At 48.7% G+C, this 25,871-nt stretch overlaps 11 protein-coding genes and 2 long non-coding RNA genes across 14 annotated transcripts; 7 read left to right on the top strand and 6 right to left on the bottom strand.

The window, feature by feature from the left end:
• Positions 1-10: 10 nt before the first annotated feature.
• Positions 11-1,662, top strand: LOC136191861 (uncharacterized). 2 transcript variants are annotated; one of them, XM_065980274.1, is made up of 3 exons: positions 11-1,178; positions 1,313-1,567; positions 1,630-1,662. In XM_065980274.1, the coding sequence occupies exons 1-2, from the start codon at positions 33-35 to the stop codon at positions 1,559-1,561; spliced, it is 1,395 nt and encodes a 464-aa protein (XP_065836346.1). In that variant the 5' UTR covers positions 11-32; the 3' UTR covers positions 1,562-1,567; positions 1,630-1,662. The 2 variants fall into 2 exon arrangements, with proteins under 2 accessions (XP_065836346.1, XP_065836345.1); XM_065980273.1 differs by having other exon boundaries at positions 1,313-1,662.
• Positions 1,558-3,074, bottom strand: LOC136191871 (traB domain-containing protein-like). The gene is made up of 8 exons (XM_065980285.1): positions 2,920-3,074; positions 2,718-2,863; positions 2,400-2,651; positions 2,277-2,327; positions 2,131-2,219; positions 1,913-2,082; positions 1,753-1,852; positions 1,558-1,699 (listed from the first exon to the last, which is right to left on the bottom strand). The coding sequence occupies exons 1-8, from the start codon at positions 2,924-2,926 to the stop codon at positions 1,585-1,587; spliced, it is 930 nt and encodes a 309-aa protein (XP_065836357.1). The 5' UTR covers positions 2,927-3,074; the 3' UTR covers positions 1,558-1,584.
• Positions 3,025-5,017, top strand: LOC136191857 (uncharacterized sulfatase YidJ-like). The gene is made up of 6 exons (XM_065980268.1): positions 3,025-3,261; positions 3,320-3,564; positions 3,611-3,741; positions 3,792-3,965; positions 4,017-4,604; positions 4,655-5,017. The coding sequence occupies exons 1-6, from the start codon at positions 3,153-3,155 to the stop codon at positions 4,938-4,940; spliced, it is 1,533 nt and encodes a 510-aa protein (XP_065836340.1). The 5' UTR covers positions 3,025-3,152; the 3' UTR covers positions 4,941-5,017.
• A 20-nt stretch (positions 5,018-5,037) lies between these two features.
• LOC136191873 (leukocyte surface antigen CD53-like) lies at positions 5,038-5,916 on the top strand. The gene has a single exon (XM_065980287.1). The coding sequence runs from the start codon at positions 5,140-5,142 to the stop codon at positions 5,836-5,838; it is 699 nt and encodes a 232-aa protein (XP_065836359.1). The 5' UTR covers positions 5,038-5,139; the 3' UTR covers positions 5,839-5,916.
• Positions 5,917-6,022: 106 nt separating this feature from the next.
• LOC136191877 (uncharacterized) lies at positions 6,023-6,720 on the bottom strand. Its single transcript, XR_010671019.1, has 3 exons — positions 6,623-6,720; positions 6,491-6,572; positions 6,023-6,445 (listed from the first exon to the last, which is right to left on the bottom strand). It is a non-coding gene; the product is annotated as an uncharacterized lncRNA (long non-coding RNA).
• A 12-nt stretch (positions 6,721-6,732) lies between these two features.
• Positions 6,733-8,057, top strand: LOC136191870 (methyl-CpG-binding domain protein 2-like). The gene is made up of 2 exons (XM_065980283.1): positions 6,733-6,898; positions 6,949-8,057. Exons 1-2 carry the CDS (start codon positions 6,771-6,773, stop codon positions 7,790-7,792), a joined length of 972 nt encoding a protein of 323 aa, XP_065836355.1. The 5' UTR covers positions 6,733-6,770; the 3' UTR covers positions 7,793-8,057.
• LOC136191872 (golgin subfamily A member 4-like) lies at positions 7,781-8,952 on the bottom strand. Its single transcript, XM_065980286.1, has 6 exons — positions 8,817-8,952; positions 8,693-8,765; positions 8,545-8,629; positions 8,248-8,489; positions 8,163-8,194; positions 7,781-8,104 (listed from the first exon to the last, which is right to left on the bottom strand). Exons 1-6 carry the CDS (start codon positions 8,936-8,938, stop codon positions 7,843-7,845), a joined length of 816 nt encoding a protein of 271 aa, XP_065836358.1. The 5' UTR covers positions 8,939-8,952; the 3' UTR covers positions 7,781-7,842.
• Positions 8,939-10,986, top strand: LOC136191856 (OTU domain-containing protein 7B-like). Its single transcript, XM_065980267.1, has 2 exons — positions 8,939-9,495; positions 9,554-10,986. Exons 1-2 carry the CDS (start codon positions 8,991-8,993, stop codon positions 10,804-10,806), a joined length of 1,758 nt encoding a protein of 585 aa, XP_065836339.1. The 5' UTR covers positions 8,939-8,990; the 3' UTR covers positions 10,807-10,986.
• On the bottom strand, positions 10,821-12,575 carry LOC136191862 (transcription factor Sp8-like). The gene is made up of 2 exons (XM_065980275.1): positions 12,557-12,575; positions 10,821-12,507 (listed from the first exon to the last, which is right to left on the bottom strand). Exon 2 carries the CDS (start codon positions 12,311-12,313, stop codon positions 11,033-11,035), a length of 1,281 nt encoding a protein of 426 aa, XP_065836347.1. The 5' UTR covers positions 12,314-12,507; positions 12,557-12,575; the 3' UTR covers positions 10,821-11,032.
• A 66-nt stretch (positions 12,576-12,641) lies between these two features.
• Positions 12,642-17,587, top strand: LOC136191853 (ubiquitin-like modifier-activating enzyme 6). The gene is made up of 33 exons (XM_065980261.1): positions 12,642-12,796; positions 12,858-12,952; positions 13,007-13,035; positions 13,090-13,184; positions 13,243-13,354; positions 13,410-13,490; positions 13,545-13,667; positions 13,722-13,845; positions 13,892-14,001; positions 14,058-14,120; positions 14,171-14,247; positions 14,302-14,368; positions 14,419-14,559; positions 14,620-14,681; positions 14,732-14,810; positions 14,858-14,935; positions 14,993-15,070; positions 15,129-15,177; positions 15,236-15,265; positions 15,319-15,424; positions 15,484-15,589; positions 15,652-15,741; positions 15,792-15,872; positions 15,924-16,052; positions 16,103-16,154; positions 16,210-16,273; positions 16,324-16,393; positions 16,439-16,510; positions 16,558-16,758; positions 16,815-16,928; positions 16,979-17,194; positions 17,244-17,338; positions 17,389-17,587. The coding sequence occupies exons 1-33, from the start codon at positions 12,765-12,767 to the stop codon at positions 17,507-17,509; spliced, it is 3,042 nt and encodes a 1,013-aa protein (XP_065836333.1). The 5' UTR covers positions 12,642-12,764; the 3' UTR covers positions 17,510-17,587.
• Positions 17,501-18,287, bottom strand: LOC136191875 (myeloid-derived growth factor homolog). The gene is made up of 5 exons (XM_065980289.1): positions 18,157-18,287; positions 18,004-18,107; positions 17,864-17,945; positions 17,747-17,807; positions 17,501-17,699 (listed from the first exon to the last, which is right to left on the bottom strand). Exons 1-5 carry the CDS (start codon positions 18,280-18,282, stop codon positions 17,602-17,604), a joined length of 471 nt encoding a protein of 156 aa, XP_065836361.1. The 5' UTR covers positions 18,283-18,287; the 3' UTR covers positions 17,501-17,601.
• A 164-nt stretch (positions 18,288-18,451) lies between these two features.
• On the top strand, positions 18,452-20,101 carry LOC136191852 (uncharacterized). The gene is made up of 3 exons (XR_010671018.1): positions 18,452-18,812; positions 18,863-19,676; positions 19,725-20,101. It is a non-coding gene; the product is annotated as an uncharacterized lncRNA (long non-coding RNA).
• A 7-nt stretch (positions 20,102-20,108) lies between these two features.
• LOC136191851 (potassium channel subfamily T member 2-like) lies at positions 20,109-25,824 on the bottom strand. The gene is made up of 24 exons (XM_065980259.1): positions 25,705-25,824; positions 25,564-25,643; positions 25,412-25,502; positions 25,222-25,339; positions 25,109-25,168; positions 24,975-25,046; positions 24,836-24,919; positions 24,689-24,783; positions 24,437-24,629; positions 23,848-24,146; positions 23,731-23,794; positions 23,499-23,607; positions 23,332-23,440; positions 23,118-23,264; positions 22,134-23,066; positions 21,971-22,076; positions 21,742-21,914; positions 21,619-21,690; positions 21,444-21,575; positions 21,049-21,385; positions 20,878-21,000; positions 20,733-20,826; positions 20,578-20,662; positions 20,109-20,523 (listed from the first exon to the last, which is right to left on the bottom strand). The coding sequence occupies exons 1-24, from the start codon at positions 25,782-25,784 to the stop codon at positions 20,319-20,321; spliced, it is 3,861 nt and encodes a 1,286-aa protein (XP_065836331.1). The 5' UTR covers positions 25,785-25,824; the 3' UTR covers positions 20,109-20,318.
• Positions 25,825-25,871: the final 47 nt, after the last annotated feature.

The raw sequence follows: 25,871 nt of genomic DNA, 5'->3' as shown, positions 1-25,871 counted from the left end.
ACGTGGTGTTTGTTTCCCGGACAACCGAAGCTATGATGGTCACGTCCGTCTTGCTTTTCTTTTTCTTTACGGTTTCCGAAGATTGCGAGGCCTCTTTGGGGTCGTGCGGCAGCACGAGTCGGCATCCGCCCTCTTTCGCCCCCTATCTATCAATGCAAGACACCGCCGACTCGACGATCCTCCACAAACGCGGTCATCTCAAGCCATTCGGCTATCACCGTCCCCCCGATCGCATAGTCGACGCGCTTCCCTACATGATCGCTCCGGAAGACTTCCACGCCCACTACGTCGCAAAGCATCGGCCCGTCGTCTTCAAAGGCTACGCGAAACGCTGGAAAGCGACCGATCTGTGGACGGACGCCTATCTGCGAAACAATTTCGGCGACGAGAAAATGATGATGGAAACGAAAGACGACGATAAGGAAAATCCCCCGTCGGCGCGTCCAATTCGCGATTTCCTCGCCGCCTACAACGACTCGAATCTCTACATGGTCGACGAAGTTCTACCGGCGATGCGCGCGCACGTCGACCTGCCGACGTGCCTCCGATGCGAGGAGATGACCGATCGATTCTTCGTCTCCTATTTCTGGATGAGCAACGGCGGCACGTCGTCGAAATTGCACGTCGACACGGACGAAAACGTTCTCTGCGTCGTGCACGGCTCGAAAACGCTTCTGCTCGTCTCGCCGCTTCAGTCGGCGTCGCTCTACGCCGACGATTCGCCTTTGTTCGGCGTTTCGCCCATCGATCCGCGTCGCGTCGATTTCGACGCGTTTCCGCGCGCTATCGACGTTCGGTACGAGTTGGCGTTCGTCGACGCCGGAGATTTGGTATATATTCCTCAATTTTGGTGGCATCACGTTATTTCGCATTCGGGTCGACAGCAGGCTGTCGCTCTTTGGTGGAAATCGTATCCTCTTGGAAGACAGCCCGATTCTCTGTCTCCTCTCGTTTTGGGGACGGAGAACGGATTGTTTTCCTATGTCGATGCTTTGGTGCATTATGAACGTTGGGTGTTGAATACGAGCGAGACGACGCCGAGACTAAAATGCCAGACGCAAATGAAACTGATGAGCGATTATAAGTGGGAATCGGATTATTCAGACGGTAGCTCAGCTAAATTCACCAAAGAATACGGATACGACGAAGATGAGGAAAAGGAAGAGGAAAGCAATGAGGTAAGCACAATATAATCTCCCCGGAAGAGGTAGAGAAAAGAAACTAGTGTACGTGATTTTCACATGGGGCCCAGACAGACAACGAAGGGAAGTGTTTCAGACGTGGTAAATGATTTCATTCACTTTTCTCTTAGTTTCTGAGGGACTGCATGTTTAACATGAACGACATTCGAAATCCGTGTCTTCTGCGAGAATGCGAAGAGGACGAAACGGATCCAATTTGCGTGCGTTACATGATCGATTATTGTCACGAGGTGGAAGACAAGGGCTGCGCAAATCAACTACCTCAAGTGCTGAGCCGGAAGACCCAATTGTATTTGGAAGACATTCAGTCGGCGGAAAAGCGCTGGGGACAAGGCGACGATGACGACGAGACCGGTTAGATCAAGGTAGTCTATTTGTACCACTAAAACATTTTGAAACTTTTCCCGACTTTGTATAATCCGTACAGGCAGATTCCATAAAATCCAAACTTCATTCCCAAGCCAGCCAGACGACTTCCCACGGACGGAGGTGGAATACTATACGTAATACACAAGAATAGTGTTGGTGCCTACTGCCAGTGTAGTCTTGCCTGCACAAGGGGCGAACATCAATTTCTTTGTTCCAGTTCTTCTTAATGCCTTGAACGTGCCCAATTCCCACCACACCAACAGCAATGACCGGTTCTTTTCCTTATAATAAAATCACATAAAAAAAGGTACTATAGTTGTAGTAGTAGTCTCCTACTATACCTCCTGTTAGACGTGAATGTACTGGCTGGGCTGCTTTCTGAAAGGTGTGCGCCAAATAGGCGTCTCGCTCATTGACAAAAACCTTCGTCAAGTCTGGGAATTCTCCCGTCATCTGCTCCATCATTTGAGCAAGCAAATCCTTGTCTTTGCATTTCTCCACGTCCTCTTTGCTAAACCCCCGTGTAAGCGGCTACCCAACAGCCAAGCGTTTCACTCACGTTATTGGCTCGTTGAACGTCACAAGATGCCATGCCAATTTGATTTTCTGCCACAAGGACAGAGAGGCCATTGCTCGTTTTAGTGTTATCTGACGGCAGAGAATCTCAGCACTGCTAGAGTGCACCGTTCCGTCGACACTACCTACCTGGATTGGTCTGTCTGCATACAGAATTTTGCATCCACTTATGTGTCTAGCCTATAAAGACCATATGTCAAATACACTTTCCAATATTACTATGGGGACGAAAATAAATAAGGGACTGCCTACTTCAGCAACAGCAGCCCTGAATTCGCCGCCAGGAGCCATTCCCAGCTCCTTCGTTATATGAGCAGACATGACGAGTAGAAGAGTTGACATGAGACCGGTGACGACACCGTGTTGTCTGATTGCGGCGCGCAGTTTGGCAAAATCGACGGAGTCGGCTTCTCGCAGTAATTCTTCCTCGTCGTATTTTAGTATTCCGCTGCGACTTGCGCACAACTCGAGGAGAACGATGTCGGGTTGAACGACGTTGATTGTCTTTTGGAGAAAGTGAAATGAATTGGGGAATTTCCATTGAAAATCTACGGCAGAGGATTGCATTACCTTTGCAACGTCTTCGCAGCTTTCCTTGCTGAAATGGGCCGTTCCTACTACGTAGACATAGGATCCTTCGTTCGTTTCGAGCCGAGTGACCGTGCTTGGAAGGTTTTCCAGTTCGACGTGAGGAATGTAAGGAGTCTTGAAAGGATCTAACAAAATTCGAGACGTGAAAAGTCGAGAATTCTGCAAGGAGAAAGCAGCAGACCTGACATGATCGCGTGCGTTAGCACCGTCAGACCCGTGTAAATGCCCGTGTAAATACTCTCGTACAGAGTCTCGTACAGTAAATGTATTTACTTGAATCTGTCAATCAGTGCTGGCGCAGGCGGAAAAGTCAATATCGGCGGCGAGTTATGACTCTCTTCTAAAAGTCCCATTCGCCCATCCGCGGCAACTGGAAGTGACGTATTGCGCGGGCGTGCAGATTAGCGCGCTTTGATGGCACACAAAATAGTCTCTCTCGTCTGCTTAGCCAGCTTTCATTTGGCTTTTGCCTGGCGGAAACCGGGTGACAACAGGCCGAACGTCGTGATCTATTTCCCAGATGGTAATACGACCTAGTCTCTTTATTTTTGAAAAACAATTTCACACTTATACTCGTGCAGAAACGAGAGCTGAAAGTCTGGGCTGCTACGGTCATCCCTTCGTCAAAACACCGAACTTCGATCGCTTCGCAGCCGAGGGAACGCTCTTTACTCAAGCTCACGTGCTCCATACTCAATGCGCTCCGTCGCGGTGCGCCATCACGACGGGAAGATACATGCATGTTCTCGGTCACAGAACGCAGACCCATCTCGTGCAAACCTACGAACCAAACATGTTCAAGTATCTCAAAGACGCCGGATACACGGTAGAATTGATTTCTCGTTTGCTCTTTACATTTTTTTTTCGTGAAGGTTATGTGGTATGGAAAAAATGACATGCTGTCGCAGTCTTCGTTTAATCTCTCGGTGACCAATTGGACGGACGGAATCGGAGCTGCGAGAGGAAAAAATATGTTTGAGTTCGGCGAAGCCGGATATTACAGGTACAATAAAAAAAATGGCGAATGCCGTCGAATATAACGTATTATTACAGTTTTCTTAACACTCCTAATGATACTCCGCCGGATTCTGATTCCAATGGAGATCTTCACATGATCAATCTTGCATCCAAGTTCATGTCTAATGATCCTCCCGAACCATTTATTATTTGGCTTCCAACGCTCGGAGCACATCCAACGTACGGAGCGCCCAAGGGATACTACGACATGTGAGGAAATGTGCTGGTACTTTAGAATATGTTGGCCTAGCTCTGTTCTAGGTATTCGGCTGAGGATGTTCATACGAAAGCTCCCCTTCGACCTGCACACGTTAAAAACAAGCCGAAATATCACGAGGGTATTATCAAGTATAGGAATCTGACGTCGTTCAATGATACGTTTTTCGAGACGATCAATGCTGTTTATCTCGGATTAGTCAGCTGGGTCGATTGGGCATTCGGTCAGTTGCTCAAGTCGATTGACGGGACGCCGTTGGAGAATAACACGGCCGTGTTTGTGTCGTCCGATCACGGAGATTTTGCCGGCGATTTTCATCTGGTCGAAAAGTGGCCGGGCGGAATGGACGACATTCTGACGCGAGTGCCTATGATAGTGAGAATTCCGGGCGGAACGAAAGGCAACGTCGTGGAAGAGCCAATCAATTCGTTCGACATGATGGCGACTATACTGGAGATGGCTAACATCAACGTGACGCACGTTCACTTTGCGCAGAGTTTCCTAAAACAGCTACACGGCGCTCCAGGAAATCCGAATAGAACTGTCTACTCGGAAGGTGGCTATTTATATCATAGAGAAATCGAACCATTTGATCCAGAGCAGTCTGGCTCATATGATAATCCCAAGGGCTTGTAAGTTTGTTTGTTCTTTTCTTGATATTTGAGAACATGTACATCTCTAGGTACTATCCGCGAGGTCAGGAAGAAATGCACGAAGGAATACCTCGCTGCATTATGGCCAAGAACATGAACTACAAGCTCGTATATCGACCTAGAGGCGTATCGGAATTCTACGATCTCAAGAGCGACGAGAGAGAATTGAATAACGTTTTTGACGACGAAAAATACTCGACTGTTCGAGATGAAATGCTTGCCGATTTGCTTCAATGGATGCTCGAGACGGGCGACGTCACTCCATTGATAGAAGATCCGAGGGGACTTCCAAAGCCACCAAAGAATGAATACTGAGACGTACGTACGTACGTACCTTTGCGTGGGATGTTTTTGAAACACTTTTTTTAAATATTTTTATTTTGGTTATGTCATCACGTGTGTCCCGGACATTTTTGGTCAGTTCCGCCAGGGTACTCATATCCCTGGTTTCGCTTTCGAGGAAACGTTCAGTGTCCGTGCCTCTGTCTCTGTCTCCCTCTCTCTCCCGTTCACCATGGCCGAAGTGGAAGGCTGCGACAAGATAATGAAATGGCTCCTTTTCGCCTTCAACCTAATCTTCCTCCTGATCGGTCTCGCCGTTCTCAGCCTCGGCATTTGGATCTACGTCGACTTCGGGCCCTTTCTCGACGACTTGGCCGGCGTATCGTGGCTCAACGGGCCCATACTGATGATCGTCGTCGGCGTGATAATCGCCCTTCTGAGTTCTCTCGCCTGTTGGGGCGCCGTGCGCGAGAATCGTCACTGCCTTATCGCTTTCGGCATCCTACTCGTCATAACACTGGCGCTCGAAATCGCAGCCGGCGCCGCCGTCTACATCAAGCGCGACGATCTCGATGACAGCCTGAGGAACTCGCTCAATGCTTCGTTGAAAGATTATATGGAGTACCGGATGCTGGGGAAAGATGACGAAGCGATTGTTCGCGCCTGGGACGACGTCCAGAAGCGATTCGAATGCTGCGGCGTCGACTCGCCGCGAGATTGGATCGTGCCGCCGTCGAGCTGCTGCGCGAACTCGAACGAGAGCCCCTGCCCGCCGTACGAGACGGGGTGCTACGATAAGGTGAAGAGTGAAATTGAGAAAAATCTCATTCCCGTCGGCGTCGCCGTTCTCGTTTTAGCGTTTGTGCAAATATTGGGCATCATCTTTGCTTTTTGCGTTGCGAGGCAAATTGCAAAGGCTGTCTATGTCTGATACGTACGTTTACTATATAGAAAAATTTTTTCTAGATGATTGTGTGTGTGTGCTAATTAATTAACCTGTCGTCGCGAATCATTGACCAGTGGTCTCGTTGTCACTAGAGATGCACATTCTTACCGCCAGCAGGCCTATTTATAAACACGGGGAAGAGGATCCTGTACCCCTAAACCTAGCCAGCTTTGATTCATAATTTCTATTATATTGTAGTCTGAGCACTTATGTCATACTGTACACCTATTAGAGTTTCTTTGTGACAACCACTTTGCATCCGCCTTTGTTTGGCATGAATTCGAGAAGATCCTGTTCTTCGACACCTGGATCGAGCTCGTCGACATGCGCGATCCCATCAAGACTGCATCCGGGCACGTACTCGTGCTTTGTCTCGTGACAACGATGTGGCAATATGGACGGCGATTCAGACAATGACAAATTCGATTTGGGACGCTCAATTTCGGGAACAGCGGAAGGAAGCTCCGCAGGTGGCAGAACATAGGATATCAAAGGCGTCAATTGGCACGATCCCGCCGCGACGACGTCAAAAATCCATTGAGTCGTGAAAATCGTTAGTTCGCTTCGACTGAACGCTTCTGATAAATGGAGTCTGCAAAAATCAATGAAATTATAGGGATTTGGCGGTTGGACATACGAGATTGTATCTGCCGCAGACGAATCGTCGCTGAATAAGTATTCTGCTGTGTTTTCGTTTGATATGAGTCCACCTCTTTCAACTTGACAATTTTCTATTACTTTCATCGAAAATCGTGTCGCACTTTCTTACGCCATAGTTCCGGCGCCTTGGAATTGGAAGAAGAGGAAAACCAGGCCGTCAACCCTCGAAATGGCTTTTCAGCTGAAGCGTTCATCCCCGTTCTAGCGTGCGCCGTGCAGTGATCGCCTGCGCCGTGCGCACGCCCGAGAACGCATCGATGCCTGCGGAAGTCGAGAGCTCGAAGAAATCGTCGTCGTCGTCGTTTCTACCCGCCGGATGGCGCCGCGTCGTTGTTCTACGCAAGTCGGGTCTTTCGGCGGGCAAGAGCGACGTCTACTACTACAGGTAGAAGGATTTTCGCGGGCGAACAGCGTTTCGATTCGCGTTTCTTCTAGTCCGGAAGGTCGAAAATTTCGCTCGAAGCCCCAGCTCCAACTTCACTTCGGCGACACAATCGATCTAACCGATTTCGACTTTCGCACAGGCGAACGCATTAGTTCGCGCAAGCGACGCCAACCAACGCAAAGCAACGCCGGCGGAGGCGGGGGCGTGGTCGTCGCCTCGCAACCGAAAATCATGAAACCGCCTCCCGAAAACCGTTCCGCGCCCACGCGCGTTATATGCGGTCTCGTACGGCAGCCGGTCACCTGCGTACTGCCGCAGTCGCACGATTTTCGAAAGAGCACGCCGGCTAATTTGGCCGAGCGTTTCTCCGGTCAGACGCTGAAGCCGGTGCCGCAGCAGCGTCTGTGCGAGCGATCGTTGACGGGTAAAAAAGTCATTGACATGTGGGGAAAGGAGGTGAAGCCGGAGAAACGAAGGATGAAGGAGCCGCGGGCGCCGTTACCGCTGCCGTCGGGAGACGCTCAAAGCACGTCAGAGCAGTTGTTGAAGCAAGTGCAGCACTTGACTGGATTGCTGCAGAATCAATCACTTTATCATCATCATCAGCAGCAGCAGAATCCCGGAATGCGCGGGGCTGCGTGGCAAAGACAGCAGCGGGGTGGAAGGGCGTTTTCGTCTATGTCCGCGCCGCCGCCGCCGCCGCCGCCGCCTCAGCTCATTGGTCCCGTTTCGTCTCAACGATTGGAAGCCAATGGGGATGGGCGGGACACTGATGGGGCGGTTGTTGAGATTGGAATGGCCGAGGAGGATGTGAAGCGACAGGAGGAGAAGGTGAGATTGATACGGGAGAAAATTGAGCAGGCGCGAAAGCGGCTGCAACAATTGTCCAGCTGATCAGTTGAATTTATTGAATAAGGAAAATTCTGCAGAAACTACTAGGGTCTCTAATCTTCAGTATCGCTAAATGTAGTTCGTTCGCCTTGAAATACGTCAATGGAGATTGTCTCCGCTTTTCGTTTTTTACTGGCTTGCCATGATGGATGCAAATGTGAAGAGTCTTTCTGACGTTTCGTTTTTTGCATTGGAGCAAGTCGAAACGATTGTTCTTTTTCACGTGTCCTCGTCTTTTGAACATCCACAGTAGAATCCTTCTTCTTCATTGTTTGCAGATGTTTAGCGTTGGGGCCATACTTCTTTTCCCACATCCTATAGTACCAGAAAACGAGTTCGTACTAAAAGAAGAACGAACGGACCGAAATTGTACCTTTGTCTCATTCTCTGGCCCAATCTATTTTTCTGCGCAAAGACAGACTGAGGTGTTACAGAAAATATTTCTGGTAAGGGCACACCTGTTTGGGTGCTACAGTATCACTGCTAAACTTTGATACAAACGCCGACGTTTTATCTTTAGGTTTCTTTGATTGACGTCGCTTTTTTGCAGAGTGAGTGGCTGGGGCAATTTCCATTTCTGACTCTCTAACTAACTCGCTTTGCTGCCTATGTATTGCGACGGACTCATCTCTATCTTTTTCAAATATCTTCTGCACCATTTCATTGGACACTAGAAGCACTTTAGCCTGAAGCGAAGCATCTGAAGACGAAACGGTCTTTCGACGTATGACATTGCCTGCTTTGGCTACACTTGCCTTCTTCTACTTCAGCTTTATCTACAATGTGTTGAGTGCCCTGATTTTTGACCAATTCTTGAGACAACGACGTAAGATCAATATCCTAGGAGATAGGCAGAAGATAAGGGTGACCTGTACAGGTAATATACTATTATCTTCACGAGACCTTGATTGATTCTATTCTCTCTGCTATGTGCATCAATTTTCGTTCAGTTTTCATCTTCGTACTTTCTGTAGTCCTATAACAACTTTTCACGTAACGTCGAATTCAATCTCATTCGCGTGCTTGCCGCTTTTTCTTCAGCAGATTGGTGAGGCGACAAAGTCTGCGAATTTCACGAATTTTTACTCGCTTCAAAGCTCGTTTCACAGCCAGTGCACTGACAGAACGCTTGCGAAAATCTGCAGGCATCGAGTTTTGAAGGGTTTTGGTTACTGTAGCGTGCGCTAAAACTTTCGATCGAATGGACGCCGAGGATCAAATTCTATCGGAACTCATCACGAGAACACGCGCCGATCCATCCCTGGCTCGCGACCTGCTCCAGAACGTCGATTGGGACGTGGACCGAGCGGCAGACGCGTTCGCGCGTCTCAATCTCCGATCCGCCGCCTCGTCGTCGTCTCGAAACGATCCCGACAGCCAACCGAAAGCATCTCTCGTCCACCGAAGCGTCTCGCAAAGAACAACAACGAGCGTTCCGGCGGACGCGGAACCGAGAAAAAGTCTTCATCGCGGCTTATCGTTCGGCAATTCGGAGCTCGTTCGCAAACTTCGCGACGGCGTCCGGTCGGACGTCGACGCCGTGCGACGACGACGACGACAAGGCGACGACGCACGAGCCAAATCGCCGACGGCCGCCGATCATTCGTTCGTCTTGCCCGACTTTTCGCGTCATTCCGACGATTTTCAGGTGTTCCTTCGTAAAGATCTCGTCGACACGGCAACGCAATGTGCGCTGGAAAATTCCGGTTCGAATTTAATTAGTAAAATTAATTTGTATTTTTATCGCGTGATCAAGTGGTTTAGGTCATCTGAATTGGTGTTCGTCTTGCGTGCGACTTTTGCCGCTGGGAACGGCCGGAGACGGAAATTGCCTATTGCACGCCGCCTCGTTGGCAGTTTGGGGTATCCACGATCGTCAGCTGACTCTACGTCAGACAATCGAGGATACGTTGAGGGGCACGGCCGATGCGTTGAGACGACGGTGGAAGTACGAAGTGGAGCAGAGGAATAAGAAGTCGGGGGGGCTTGTCTATAGCGAGGCGGAGTGGGAAAGAGAGTGGCAGGATGTGGTTCGCTTTGCCTCGTGTGAGGAACGAAAGACAAACGATGCTCCCCACGCCTCGCATTCGTACTACGAGAGTCTCGAGGAGATTCACGTCTTCGCTTTGGCGCACGTTCTCCGGCGGCCCATTGTTGTTCTGGCCGATTCGTATTTGAGAAATTTTGACGGAGAGCCAATAGCGCCCGTTTATTTTGGCGGCGTTTATTTGCCTCTCGAATGGAGTCCGTCCAAGTGCTATAAAATACCTTTGCTGTTGGCGTATGAAGCGTCTCACTTTGCTGCTCTAGTTGCTGTTGATTGGGCGGAAAGAGACCGGGTGGTAAAACGAAAAAAATTTACTTTTTTCAAGGCGAAAACTAGGGAGAGACACGCTGATGAGCCGTTACTGGTTGCGCCTCTGCAGAGCGCGGAGGGCAATTTGCTTCCAGTGCGTTTTGCAATTGATTCGTTACGTTTGAAGGAATTGGGCGCTATCAAAAAGGCATACGCCAAGCCGGGAGGACTTGATCAAATTGACGAAAAAGACATGGAAAAGTATCAACTGAAGTTGATGAAAAAGTATTTGAATATTGTGGAATTTGACGTCAAGCCTGAGTCAACTGAGCCAGAGGAAAATGCTACTACGAAAGCAGAAGAATCTCCGTTTTCTTCTCGCGCTATCAGCTCCAAGTCCAGTCATCAGAGTAAGCTTTCCGGTTGCTCCAAGTGCCTAGGATGTCAAATTGACCTAAATAAACTTCCACCTGGTTACAATGCCTTGATTGAGAACTACATGTTATCGGCTAGGGAACGCTATCAATTAGCGTTAGATAGAAGACAGCGGCTTCTGCGGGAGCGAGAAGCGAACAGCAGCGACCCATTGGAAGAAGAGCCAAAGCCTTCAGAGACAAAGAAAACGGGTCCTCGTCTGCGTGACGTGGGTAGACAGGATACAAGAGGACTGGGTGGTCATTACGACGAAGGTGAGGGTAATGGTGCGAGAGATCGCACGTAATTAATTAAACGGCATTTTAGTCAAAAGCCAAAATATTTGTAATTTTTAAAACAAAACCCCTTGTAGAATTCTCTTCTAGATATTAAGGCAAACAAGGAGACAAGTACAACACCAAACGAACATCAAAAAATCACATAGTCTTTAGAGACAATATGCGCAGGGCAGGGGCAGGGCAGGCATGTGAGGAAAGGGGAAAATGAGGGAAAGGTATTCACGGCTACAGATATTATTGTTCAAGGTCCTTCATTACCGCCGTTTCGGACAGTTTCTCATCTGCCGACGCCGTCGTTGGACCTATGCTAGTTTCGCCGCTTCCACCGCCGCCAAGAATCTCAACCATATCTATAGCATCAGGAACAGATGACAAATCGACTGACAAACTACTGCCACCTCCCCCATCCTCGTCTCCATTTGATTGGCTCCCGCCAATATCAAGTGACGTCAAAGCGTTAACGTTGTCGTCGTCCTTGGATTGAGCCGGCATTTTGACTGCCGTCGTCGGAGACGACTGAAACGTCGATGCGTGATCGATCGTCATGTCGACGGCGATATTCGGTACGATCGTCGACGGCGGCGCGTCTTCTTTTACGTAACACGCTTTCGTGTTTTTGAAGTTCTTATAGTTGGCGTGGCGTCTCGTGTGCTTCGTCAGATGATCGGATCGCATGAAACGCTTATCGCACACGGGACAGGCGAAGCGCTTCTCGCCCGTGTGCGTTCGAAGGTGTCGCGCCAGTTCGTCCGATCGCGCGAATCGTTTCGTGCACTTTTCCGAGTCCCAAGTGCACACAAACGGCTTTTCGCCCGTGTGCGATCGTATATGTGCTTTCAAGTGCGAACTTTTCCCGTACGTCTTGCCGCAATTGAGATAATGGCACGCGTGAACCTTTTTTCGGCTCCCTCCCGATCGCGTTCGAACTCCCATACCGCTCGCCGACGTCGCCGTCGCGTTTCCAATCGAATCGTCGTCCTCGTCGAGAGGGGTGGAGGCCGTTAGGTGGGCGTCTTCCCGAATCGAAGGCGTGGTTCTTCGATTCGTCGCCATTTTGCCCGCCGATTCGCTCGTCGCGTCAGCGTCTCTCCCCCCTGGTCGTCGACGCGCGTCGATCGCGTCACGATCGCCGAAAAACGACGATAATACGATAGGTGCGATCAAATCGCGCCGGGTATTCGAGTTCAATACGGACGAATGGTCTTCTTTTCCGTCGCCACCGCCCACACCCTTCCCGCCGCAATATCGATTCGGTCCCCAACGATCGTACGGTAATGGTACGCCTGCTGTCGCCGCCGCTATCGTCGCCGCCGATGCCGCCTCCACTGGCACGCCAACAGACGGGATTGCTGTCCCGGGCGTGGAGGAGGCCGGCGGGGAAGTAGGAGTTCCCATTGCCAAAAGCGAATCGACAGCGTCCGCCGCCGCCGCTTCTGCCGCCGCCGATTCGAACGATTTGAACGAATCGTGCGCTCGCTCTCGTCTAGTCGCGTTTAGATCGTCTAGCTCGGCCATGCGCGCGTTTGCGATCGATTTTCTCGTCGAAATCGACGTCGAATGTGCGTGTGCGATCGTTTGCGCGTCGCTCGGTCTCCGATCGACGACCGAAAAGGCACGCGAGAAAGGGCGTTCGATTGGGGGGTGTGTCTGCTCGTGCTGCAGGGCTCGCCGACGACTTCCTCCTCCTCCTCCGCGCTTACTCTGTCTGCCTACGTCTTTTTTTACGGGCTCTCTTCGCCTGGTGAAAATAGAACTTACCTACTTACGATTCTCTTGATTTCGCAACTGACGCGCGACGATTGCCCTCCCGAGAGGCGTGGCTGCGTGGAAAAAAAGTTTCTCCGGGGGCTTGATTCGGCCTTGGTCACTCCCACCAGCACACCGCTAGGCATTTGATTTCAAACTGGAGTCGGAAAAAACGAGAACGAGCCCGAAACACACCGCGAAGCGACGAAAAATCGACGAAATGACTACAGAAATTGACGATTCCTTATACAGGTTAGCCGATCGAGCAGAAAATCTAGCCTTTTACGCGACGGACGCGGAAAAACGTTGCCAGCCGGCAGCGATACGTCTTAGGTGACCACGCCATGCACAGAATGGCTCGATCGAACGTATTCGTTAGCGGAATGAGCGGTTTGGGAGTCGAAATCGGTAAGAAAGCGTCCCAAATCGTCGAAAGGAAAGTAACAAGTTTTTTTCTGCCAGCCAAGAACGTGATTCTCGCTGGAGTGAAAGTATTGAGCAGGAGAGAGGAGGGATGTCACAACAAGCGAAACGTTTATCTTTAGTCTGTTACGTTGCATGACGTCAAAAGCGTAAGCACGTGGGATTTGGGAACGCAATTTTTCGCAAGGGACGATGACGTCAAAAATCAGCGAAATAGGTATGCGTGCGCTATCTTTGAACTCGCGTCGACGTTGAAAAATTTCTCTCCTCCTTAGAGCGGAAGCATGTTGCCACCATCTCGCTGAACTCAATCCATACGTCACCGTGAACGTTTCTACTCGTGAATTCGGTCAGTCATCTGATCTTGAGTTTCTGAACGAATATCAGGTGGGACCTCTCATACATTATTTATTGGAGTACTCTCTTTTATATGTGTTGCTAGTGCGTTGTACTTACGGATACGTCTCTGGACGTGCAGCTAAAAGTCAATGCCCATTGCCGGGCACAAGATCCTCAAATCAAGGCACGAGATAACGTATTTTGAGTTCAAAGAGGAAATTCTTTTGTATCTGTGCAGTTTGTGAATGCTGGCGTCAGGGGTCTTTTCTGCTACGCCTTTTGCGATTTTGGGGATGATTTTGAGGTGGTTGATCAAGACGGGGAGGAACCTCGTGAAGTCTTTATTAGCAACATAACGAAGGTGAAATACCTCGTTTGGCAATTCTCGCACCAGTGGTGCAGTTCCTTGCTTTAGGCTAGTCCAGGTATTGTGACGACGTTGGAGAACAAAATGCACGGATTTCAGAACGAAGATCACGTCAAGTTTCGCGAAGTGAAAGGAATGGAGTGTCTCAACGAGAAAATTTATAAAATCAAAGGTACAGTATATGGGAAAGAAGGATTTTAATTATACCAATATTTTAGTGGTGAGTCCCCACTCTTTCTCTATTTGTGATACAACTGGAGAAGACTTTGGCGCTTATAATGCTGGTGGTATTGCTATTCAAGTGAAGGTTTCCCAAAGGCGTCAATTTGTATGAAATCATCTTCAAATTTTATTGAGCAGTTGTTGAACACGGATTCGCTTTAGGAATCACTGGAAAAACAGATTGGAAATCCGAGTCTCATGACTGTTGATTTTGGAAAATTAGAAGTACAAGAGAACAATTTATGTCTTGGTTACGAAGTGACACACTTTTTTAGAGACCCCTGCAGTGTCACGTAAGCTTTCTAGCTCTTCATCAGTTTGAACAAGCTTCAGGCCATCTCCCTGAAGTGAGGTAGGACAGGATAGTCAAAAGTATCAATGCCAGAGAAATGCGCGCTTTGTTTAGGAGCCATGCTGATGCAAAGGAACTGGTGAGAATAGCCAAAGAGATATCTCAGAAATACGGCGATGAGGTAAGCGATTGAAACGCTCCTAGACTCTGACGCATTTCAATGTAACCTAGTCATTTGACGAGGGACTTGTCGAAGCTTTGGCGTACACGGCTCGAGGCTGTTTGCCTCCTTTTGCTGCTACCTTGGGCGGGTTCGTAGGCCAAGAAGTGCTAAAGGCGTTGACGGGAAAGTTTACTCCGCTAAATCAGTGGGTGCGTGGGTAGCGACAAACTAAATTGAGCCACTTTTTTTGACTCGTCTTTTGATTCCAGATCTACTTTGACGCATTAGAACTATTTGATGAAAAAATTAATTCAGAGCAATTTTATCCCAAGTAAATTCCGATTGAATTAATCAGATTATCGGCATTGTTTGTGACGAAAGGAATGATCGCTATGATGCATTGAGAATCTGTATTGGTGACGATCTCGTTCAGCAATTAGCCAATTTAAAATTGTTCATGGTGAGAAAGAATCCGCGCGATCTTTGTACGCTTAAGACACTTTGTAGATTGGATGTGGAGCAATTGGGTGCGAAATGTTGAAGAACTACGCCCTCCTCGGAGTTGCCACGTCAGCTGAAGGGCTGGTCAGAAACTCGGTGGTCAAATATTGTCTTTTTTGAAAATTTCTGCCTTGTATTCAGATTACTATTACCGACAATGACTTGATTGAAAAGTCGAATCTAAATAGGCAATTTCTCTTTCGTCCTCGTCACATTCAGGTTTGAATTTGTTCTCAAGACGAGTCCTATTTTTTGCAGTAAATGATCTTCGTCGTAGCAACCTAAATCAACTACGGCAGCCGCGTCGACACTCGAAATCAATCCAGGTACGCTCCGTAGCCTGAGTAGAGTCCTCGGTACCGCATTGACATTTTCTCTCAAAAGCAATACACATTGACGCGCAGCAACATAAAGGTTTGACTTTCAATGCGTCCTGTATAAACTAAACGAGCGTTTCTGCTCAAAAGTTTGTCCGCAGACCGAGAGCGGCATCTATACGGACGCCTTTTTCACGCGACAAGACTTAGTTGTAAACGCGCTTGACAACATTGAAGCACGTCGATACGTCGACAGGTAAAAAATCGCGGGTTAGCTCATTTGGGTGTCGCGCACGAGGAGAATGCTTTCGCTAGTCGCTGTGTGACAAATCAGCGTGCTCTACTCGAATCGGGTACTATGGGAGCCAAAGGGCACGTCCAAGTCGTCGTTCCTCACATGACGGAATCCTACTCGAGTCAAGTTAGAGGGCCTGCTTATACTGTACACGATAGGCATAGGCTACCCACGTGTTCTTATTACAGCAAGACCCACCTGATGAAGATGTACCCTATTGCACGCTCAAGTCTTTTCCCGCGGTTATAGAGCACACCATTCAATGGGCGAGAGATAAGGTCTGCGTAGAGGCACGTTAGGTTTCAGGTGCGAGAGAGATTGCTGCTAGTTTGAAAGCGCTTTCACTCAAAAACCCCAGCTCTATAATAAATTTTGGGCAACGCACAAATCACCGGCAGCCGCTCTAGAAGTAAATCGCTCGATTTGAACGACGATGGTTTTTACTTGGGAATTTGCTTAGAAACTCAAGGCGAGCGCTAATCTCGAAGGTGTCGTTCAGGTCTCCAAAATGCTTCTTGCCTTTCCGCTGGACTGGAGGCGATGTGTTGTTGTCGCTAGGGCGAAATTTGAAAAGTTTTTTAATCACAAAGTAAACGACAAAATGAGTCTAGACACGTTTATTTATTAAGACGTTTTTAGGCTCAGAATTTGTTGCACAAATTTCCCTTGACGACCAAGCTGAAAAACGGATGTAAAGAGATTTGAAAAATGAGCTAAACACGTGCAACTGACTGTCGTGGTTGTAGCTTTATTTTGGCAGTCACCAAAGCGGCCTCCTCGCCCACTCATCTTCGATTCCTCAAATAAAGCGTAATTTAAAATTTGTTGCATTTCTGAGTGTTCGGTTATTTTGTGTATAGGCACTTGGATTTTATTACGAGCTGTGCTAGACTCTATGCTAACGTCTTTGGAATATCTTACACTGAAAATGTTAGTCACTCACTGGCATTATCTGTAGACAAACGGTTTTTCTAGGATTTGAGTGTTGACGCTCTCGTGCGCGTGTTGAGCTCAGCTCCAGTGCCTCAATTCGTTCCGTCGGGGAAAGTGAGTAAAATGAGTATCAGTATCTCAGCTGCCGGAATCTTTTACAGCACATTGAGACTGACGAATCTGTCCGAAAACCGGGAAGCGAAACTTCGTCAGCGTCGTCAGACGCAATCGAAGCGTGTCAGTTTAAACTGAAGAAAGCGGCGGAGCAAGGCGTGCCTCCTGCTCGTCTCAAAGTCTTCCCGGCGACGTTTGAGAAAGATGACGACGCGAATGGTCACATCGACTTCATCACTGCAGCATCGGTACGGTAGGAATATGCTCCGTGGGTAAGTGAAAGTCTTTTGCGTTTTTTTTGTAGAATTTGCGAGCTGAGATGTACAGTATCGAGTCAGCAGATCGCTACAAAACGAAACGAATCGCAGGCCGAATAGTCCCTGCGATAGCGACGACAACAGCGGCTGTTGCCGGCCTAGTATGAGCGTCGATACAAAAAAATTTCAATCACGAGATTTCGTCTAATAGGTCAGTCTCGAATTGATTAAAGTGGTGAAAACGGCGGCGCTCGAGCATTACAAGAACGTTTTCTTGAGCCTGGCTTTGCCTGTGATCGTCTTCTCGGAGCCAGCCGCCGCGCCGCGCACGGTCATCATGGAAGGGCTCTCGTACACGCTGTGGGACAAGTGGGAAGTGCGCGGTCACGCCGAATTCACTCTCCAAGACTTCATGAACCATTTCAAAGTGGAGATACCCAACCTCTAAGATTTTTCTTTCTCATTTTATCGTATAGGGTCGACACGGTCTTGAGCCTTCTATGGTCGTTTTCGGAGTGAAGATGATCTACGTTCCTGTTATGCCTGGTCATAAGAAGAGGCTTCCTCAACCGTAAGAATCAAGAAGAAGAGAGCGAAACTGTAAAATTCTGTTTGATACAGACTACTGAAGTTGATCAAACCGGCTCCTGGCGTGGAGTACGTCGACTTGACCGTCTCCTTTGGAATTCCCGGTGCAGAGGAAGACAAGCCTATTCCTCCTGTTCGCTACTACTTCCAATAGAAAACGTGAACAATTTATTTGATGTCAAAAGTGTCTGTTCATCGTCATTCAATCACACATTACACGTTTGTGTCTCTACTATGAGGCTAATTCTACAGTTCTTTGTCCGGCTTCTTCTTCTTCTTAGATTTTTTGGCGTGGAGAACGACTCGGCCAAGGCTGTTTTTAAATTTTCCTTCGATGCTCTTCACTGTGAGACAAGAAAGTTAGTAAGTCAGATTCGCTGATATATCGTACCTGAACCATCAGAAAAATCAATGTCAAAATTTTCTGATGCGAGAACATTTCCCAAGCTATCCTGAAAAAAACCCCGATACTGCGGGAAATAACTAACTAGGCAGTTCAACTCCGTACAAATATTTCCACCGATTTCAACTCGGCTCCGAGGATCGAAGCGGCGAAGTTTTGGAAGAAAAGGTAGGATGTCTTTTCGGGTCTAGAGACAGGTTGAAGTCGCGCGCTAGGCCTAACGCTAAAGGTGTATACAGGTGTACCGTTCGACGACGCATGTGTATCCGTTCTCTTTCGTGAGGCTCATTTGCCAATCTTCGTTTGTCCCTCCGACGGCCGCCCACGAAAAGAGGCACTTTACCTTGCCCTAGAGCTTCGTCGTTGCAATGCGCGAGGTGGGCAAGGAGATCGCTTACTAACGCTACGTCGAAATGAGACACTTGGCCGTTCGGCTGCACGTTGAACGGTTGGACGATTTCTTTCGAGCTCAAAACGACGGACAGAAGAGCGCAAACGAGAAAAAGACGAAGCATTCTAAGCATACGGGAAAGCGCCAAAGCAGAGCACGTGAAAGGTAAGCGAGACCCGCGAAATTCGCAGTGCTCCCAGAGATTTAATCTCTGGTGCTGCATGTATTCTTCATGACCTACGGAGTGTCCTATATAAATTTACTAAACGACATTCCGAGTTCTGCAAATGACGTCTACAACTTATTCAGGACTACTCAGAAGTCGAAACTTCGTTTTCTTGCCTCGTCGCGTCATCCCCAATGCGTCGAGAATCCATTCGGGGTCGAGCGACGACAAACGCGACGGCGCCGAGAAGAACGAGACCCGCCCTGCGTCGATACGATTGCACCGCGAGACTGTGAGCGACGCAAGTGCACCTACCATATTCCAGCGATGCGTCGCACCTTTACGACGCGCGAGCGAGTTGCGTCGTCGAGTGATTCGAGTGCTGCCTTCGAGAACATAGCGGAGCCGCGCGCGCTAAACCAACGAAGTAACGTCGAAAAAGACGATCGTCGAAAGAGAAGAGCAACGAACGAAAAGGCGCTGGAACGAGAAAAACGGTAAAGCGAAGTTATGGCGCTGTGAAAAGATTCTGGGAGACCCTCTTTAGGACTCGCTAGCACCACGTGCACCTTCGATCGTCGTTTTCGCACATCGCCACGACGCTCAAGCAAGTTTATCGTTTATAGACTTATAGAGCACTCTAAGATGAGAAGTAAATTAGAATAAATGTAAAACTGACCAAAAGTCTGTTTATAAATTTGGACCCATTGTAGACCGGAAGTGGGTCTTTTGGGGGGTAAAATTTGACCGACACCAACTGTCTGACCCCGTAGCGTTGTTAGGCTAATGAAATACAATAGATCTGGCCTGTTTATTTAAGAATCGGTGAGGTCAGGTTTTTTAGCATCCCTGAACTATAGCACACGGTTTTTGGTCAAAAACCTTGGCTCTCAGAATTCCAAGATTTTCACGTCAAACGATAGAGTTTAGGCATCTAGCTGACTCTATTGTCTCAAATGTGTCTTTCGTGTCAATTTTGGGGTTTTAAAAAGATTAACCCGTGCCGGAAGTGGGTCTTTTTTTCCGTGAAAATTTCACCCGCACGAACTGTTTGGCCTTGTAGTGTTGTTAGACTAATAAAGTAGAGTAGATCTAGCGCGTTTATTTGGAAATCTGCGAGGTCAGGTTTTTTAGTCAACCGTGAGCTATAGCACACGGTTTTTGGTCAGTTTGGGTCACCTCTCCGATTCCTAATCTTTCTTTATAAAGCAACGGGGATTGGTTGTCTGTTTGATCTCGCGGTACCAAATTGACCTCACACCATCAATTTTGGCGAATATTTGCATTTTTTGTAGATGTTAATATTAGCACATGGATCAATTCCCTCCTCCTCCTCCACGGTGCTTCTCGACTCATTCAAGGTAAAGAAGACAGTAGATTTGAGTTCACTGGTTTCAATTTGATTTCAGTTCTCTCCTCTCCCCAACGGATCAATCAATCCGACGATACAGATGAAGAAAGAAGAAGACGTAGACGAAGTCATCACCCTGGGGACTTGGGTTAAAGTCTCCCTCCTTGTGGGCTGGAGGTTAATATGCTCCTCCCTCCCTGGCAGCCGGAGGTTAATCCGCTGTCCCCTGGGGACTTGGGTTAAAGTCTTCCTCCTTGGGGGGCTGGAGGTTAATGTGCCTTCCTCCTGTGGACTTGGGTTAAAGTCCACTGTGGGGACTGCAGTCTCAGTTCCACCGCTTGGCCTCCCGGTCAAGCGGCAGCGCAGGAGCGGCGGCGGCGCAGGGGGAGGAGGAGAAAGGGGAGACAGGAGAGGACTTTTATATTTTTATGTACATCCGGGATATTTTCAATAAAATTTGAACATAGTTTCCCCTACTTTGTGCAACAAAAAGAACGCGCGCGCGCAACGTGCACATCCCTAAGCTAAGTGCGTTGCTTTCGTCTCCATACCCTGGAGATCAAAAGCTGCATGCACCTACTGCTAATTCCATGCACTAAGAAAAACGCGCACAGATCGCAAGTGCAGTTTACTCATATATAAATCTCATCAGTTATATAGCTGTAACCGTACGAGATCCGGTGCTAGAGGTGCCTTGCTGAGTGCGAAACTTACTTAGAAATTTCGAACCCCAACTCTCCTTTCTCTCCCGAAAATCCTCACTGACGACAACTTCAGGTGCGGGAGTTTTGAGGTCGCGATCATGCTCCAGCGAGTCCTCATCAATCGGGTCATACTTTCCAGCACACAGAACATATCTAAAGCACCCAGTGAAAAAAAAACAGAGAACCAACTAAACAGCTCACACGTACAGCAAATCGCCAAGCTGAAGCGGTAGATCCGCTTTGGGATTCACCAATGCAAAGGCATCGGCTACGGGCTCAAAGGTGGGAGGCACTGAAAAAAAAACGAAGATTGGCCTCGGGACTAGACACACAGCCTGATTCTTATAAATTCAAATTCTTACAGTCTTTCTCAATGCCCAATGCCTCCATTCGGTTGCGAAGCATTTCCAACACTTTGCGACACCTTTTAGGCAGACCGTCAGTCCGCGGATCGTCCTATAAAATATAATGATATTGAGATGCAACAGTTGTACACACGCGCACGACCTTATTGTAGGTCAACGGCGCTTTTCTGTAGACCCCAAAAACGAGCATACCGCACTTCTTAGCGAGTCGCTGAAACGCGCGACCGTACGTACCCACACGAAGCAACTCGTCATCAACTCGAACCTAAAACATACGCTCGTGTAACAGTATTAATAAATTTATTTAACTAACCTGCCATAAAAACCCCGATCCGTTCACTTGCTGACAGCCGAGCAGCTGATAGACGAGCTCGACAATCCAGTCTTTGATGTAGCTTTGAAATAGAAGCGTGTCGAGCATGCTCGCCGTAAAGACGGCGCCCGACGCAAAAGCGGGACGAAACATGTAGGTCATGTGATCGCGACTCAATTTCGACACAGACGATTTCGAAACGTAATCGATTTCGTCGTCGGAATTCCGCGACGGACCAGCGGCGGGACGAGCGCCGCCGCCGCATCGGCGAAATTTGGCGAATTTCATGTTCTGACGCGACGACAGTTCCGTGACCACTTTCGCATTGGGAAAGAGTCTTCGTATGCAGACGGAAACGTTTTTGAGATGCCGGTGTGCAAAAGGAGCTTTTTTACCTGGTTAGTTTCTGAACTGCAATTATGTTCTTGGCGTCGACCATGTAGTCCTCGTTGCATTCGCCGTCGTAGGGAGACGCGACGATCATCGCGTCGGCGTCCAGAATGCCGGCAATGAACAGATCGTCGACACTACGCAATAGTCATTTCTTTCCATATGGTTTTTTTAACTGACTTTTTGATTGTTCCTATGACGTAGTATACCATAGGGAAACATGAAATCGATTCGAGAAAGACGTCGTCGGGTCTACGAACGAACGAAACAAATAAGCTCTTTGTTTACGTCTTCAGTCGTTACCTTTGCTCGACGAGTATTACGATGGGCTTCAGAGCTCCCTGCGGCAGATAGTGAGCTCTGAGGGGAATGATGAAGTGATAGACGCCGAGATGGGCCTGCGACGAAACGATGATAATAGCACCAAGTCGCCCGCTTTTCTCGAAGCCAACGTGAGCAACTTCGTGATCACACTTCTACAAAGAATTTTCCATTTCCATATAAGGGTATACCGTATATCGCAGTAGTTTACCTTGTTTAACTCCAAGCAGCACAATGGCTTCGTCTCGGGTAACAAATGACACTCAGTCGTTTCAAGCCCCAAATACGGATAATGAGGAGGCGGACCCTTTTCATACCTACAGACTTTGCCTTAGAAGAAAACAATCTCAACCGCCAATCTTCTATTTACTGACTTGATGTCCCTTATCCACGGCTTCTCCTTCTCCATAGCCTGTTTCGCCGCTTCGTCGACAATCGAACTTTCCGACTGATCCCCGGCCTCCAAGTCCTGCAATTCGCTTCGCTCCTCGTCGGACAGCTCATCGACTTCAACGACGTCGGCGAGAACGACGGGAGCGACGACGCTCGGCGGCACGACCGTGCTTCGACTTCCGGCGAGACTACGCCGATCCGCCGCCGAACCACCGACACTGTGACTACGACTATGAAGCGAAGTGAGACTCCCGTTGTCAGGCGTTAGCAGAGCTCGTTTCTTCGCTTGCGCTTCCTGCTTCACCTCCATAACGTCCATCCCGTGAAACTTACTACGACTACCACCATCGGTCGTCGCTTTACGATTCTCGCCGAAACCCATCATAGCCATACTACTCCGAATAAGACTTTCGATGCCTCCCTGTCCCTCGCTTTCAGTTGGCGTCGTCGCGTGCGCGTTCTCCGACGACGATTTTCCTTCGAAGTGCCGCATCTCGGCGTCGGTTTCGAGCGTTTTTCGTCGCGCCACGCCGCGTCCCATCGCGACGTTTCGCATGCGACGTAGAAGCTTTTCGCCGTCTTGATCGGGCTTCGATAAACTGCCCTCGCGTCGCAAATGACAATAGGACTCTAGACCGTGTTTCTCGTTCTTCTTCTTCTCCTCCGTCTCGCCCGATTTCATGCGAATGTCGGCGAAATCGAAAGCGATTGCCGCCATCGTCGCCAACGAGCGTCGAAGCGCCGGTCGAGTCATCGGCAAAACGGAATCGGTCGTCACGAATTTGGAATTCTCTTCGCGAGCGATGGAGATGTAGAAGCACGTGTCGTCGAGACGAAGAACGAAGTTTCGGCCCGGATTGAGTAGGAGATCGCCGGAGCCGTCGCGACGAACGCCGATCAGCGTCACGCCGAATCTAAAACGTTTCTCGACAAAAAACTCCAAAAAATCGCTTCGTGAGACTTACTTCCGATGAACCAAGACGGTCGTGAAGAGAAAATTCTTGCCGGCGAACGGACGAAATAGACGACTTTCGCCCAACGTGACGCTATATATCTCGTTGCCGGAGCAACTGCCATACGTCTTGTGCCACGGAACGTCGGGAGAGCCTCTCCTTTGCGCGAGAAAAACGACAATGAAAAATCTCCCCTTCCCTTACGTCGTAGACGAAAAAAACGAACTTTTCTCGCGACGTATGGAGAAGTATCGTTACGACAGACGATATGCCGACGCAATGGCAATTATTCGCCAGTAGAGCGTACTTCAATTCGTCCTCGCAAATAACTTGTTCTTTGACGAGGAAAGACTCGAGATCCATAAAAGAAACAGAGAGAGGATTCTCGCTTACTTGCCATGGCCACGTAGATCTTATTCTCCGGCTTGAGAATGTGAACGTATAGAGGAACGTGCGGAGCGTAATCCATCATGGACCAAGCTCTCAATATGGTGCGCTGATCCTTTCAAAAGAGAGAGAGAGAGAGAGAGAGAGAAAACGAGTGAGCCCCAAGGCAAATATAAACAAAGACGGGGGCCCCAAGATCGAATCGATCGATCGATCGATCGAAGGGTTTCTCACTTACGGCCGATTCGCGATCCTTTGTGCGTCGATTCACCAAGAGAAAACACGCTTTGGCGTCAAAAACCCTACGAGTGAAAAGTGAGACGATAGCAGGAATCCCACGGTCCCCCTCTCGTACCTCGCTCTCGCCAGGTCGAGTTCATTGAGTGCCGATCCTTGAAGATAGAGAACGCGATGGGCCCAGAGCGGTACTTGTATGAGCAGTTTCAAGTCCTGGCTGATCTCCGCCGGCGATAGAATGACGACGGTGAAGTCTTGGACTTTTTCCTTGTAGGCGAAGAACTCGTTGAGAAAGTCTCGGAGGTCATTGCTTCGCAAATCTGTGCTGCAGACGACGACGTGCTTGCCGGGCACGGCAAACGCCGTCGCCTCGCCTTGCTGACGCTGCGATTGAACGATGCGCAAGTACGATTCGACCTAAACCGCAGCACACCTTGCAATAGCTATTGGAACACATATCGAAAGGAGGTCGGCTTTCTGTACGGGCATTTTAGCCGACCCGGAAAACAGGAATCCGGGACATACAGTCCCAGAAAACCGCATCCGGGAATTGAACTAGGGCAGTGTCCCAGAAAGCCAGAGGCCACACCTACTCCACGTTGAGAAAGCGCGTGGCCTATGTAACAATGTAGCGCAACTTCTCTATGTGGAAGCATAGACGACTTCTTCTGTCATATGCATGGGAATGTGGTGTGTATGACACTTGCCTGAGCCGGAACGACGACGAGAACGACAAAGATGAAGATAACGACGAAGAGTTTGCTGATCCAAATCGACGGTGATATATCACCGTAGCCGACTGTGCTGAGAGTAACGATGATGAACCAGTAGGTGTTAAAGTAGGACCACTCGGAACGGTCCACCACTTCGACTGTCTGCAAGTGATGCAGCGTACTTGCACTACGTAGGAGAAAAGGGGGGTGCATATACATAACACTTCTCTTCCATTCTTGTCTGACCTTGTAAAGATGAGGCAAAAGACTGTAAGAAGAAGAACGAATACTTTGGATTTCAATACGTGACGATGGCTGCCACTCCAGCGATGAGTGTCATACTAAAACAAAATCATTGTATGCATATAAATAAGAAAGGCCAGGCGTGTTTACAAAGAGTCTTTGCAGAACGAATTTTGCTGACCAACAATTGAGATAGGTAGGAACCCAGAGTCTCCACAACGGCCAATAGAAAATCTATATATAACATATCCTTTCGAGTTTTTTGGTTGCAAAATTTCCAGCTCATTACGGGTAGCAAAAATGGAATTCCAACTAAAAGATCCAAAACAATGTATCGATCAAACGCAGCCCAGAGTCGACCCTTAGAAAAAAAAGAACGCGTCAAATAATAATAAGAGTCTGCTTTCGACGTCACGAACTCACCGAATAATTAATAAAAATCAAAAGAGACGATTCGACGAGAAACAAAAGAGCCACGCAAAACTAAAAAAAGCAACAGTGTCAAAGTTTCCTCGACCTTACATACTCCGTCTTGCCTGCAGAGCCCAAAAGAAAACGGGTCTCTCCAACCAAAACAAATTGTCATATCGACTGCAGGATTCGCTTGAATTTCGCATCTCCACCCACTGGGTCGACGTCCCGTTGGAAGGCACGCTAAAAGAAATTTTTTTTTGTTGGAAGGTGCCCCTCACTACAGACAGCTATGCTATTCCCAGTCGTTCCTACCAGAAGGGTTCCGAGGACGTCGTCGTCATGATGACGTAGAGGAGGCACGATAAAAGTTTGACTGTGAAACGTAGGAGACGTAGCCAAAAGCCTGCGATTGTACACCGGACGTAAAAAAATTGCTTCTTTTTTCTTTGCGCGTTTTCGCTTACTCGAGACCGGATCTCGTATCATGAACAAATAGATGCGCTCTTTAATTGTTCGGTCGTGGATGTAGTGTTCGACGTGGACTCTGCGGAGTCGAACGAGGTGTTATTTTCGTTTTTTGCGTTCTTGCGGCGTCGAACGCTTACCGAACGACCTCGTCTTCATCGTCCTCGTCGTCTTCGTTATCGCGCAGGTCGAAAAGACGCTGAAATCCGCGAGTGACCATCGATTCGATAGGGCTGTCTCCGGTCCCTCCGGGGTACAAGATGCAAGGACGCGCGTTACATCGCGCGTCGTGTCCAAAAACGCCCTG

This window comes from Oscarella lobularis, chromosome 10, assembly GCF_947507565.1.
Source record: "Oscarella lobularis chromosome 10, ooOscLobu1.1, whole genome shotgun sequence".
NCBI lineage: Eukaryota > Metazoa > Porifera > Homoscleromorpha > Homosclerophorida > Oscarellidae > Oscarella > Oscarella lobularis.
The sequence above is the reverse complement of the archived record's forward strand: the minus strand, read 5'-3'. Positions and strand labels throughout refer to the sequence as shown.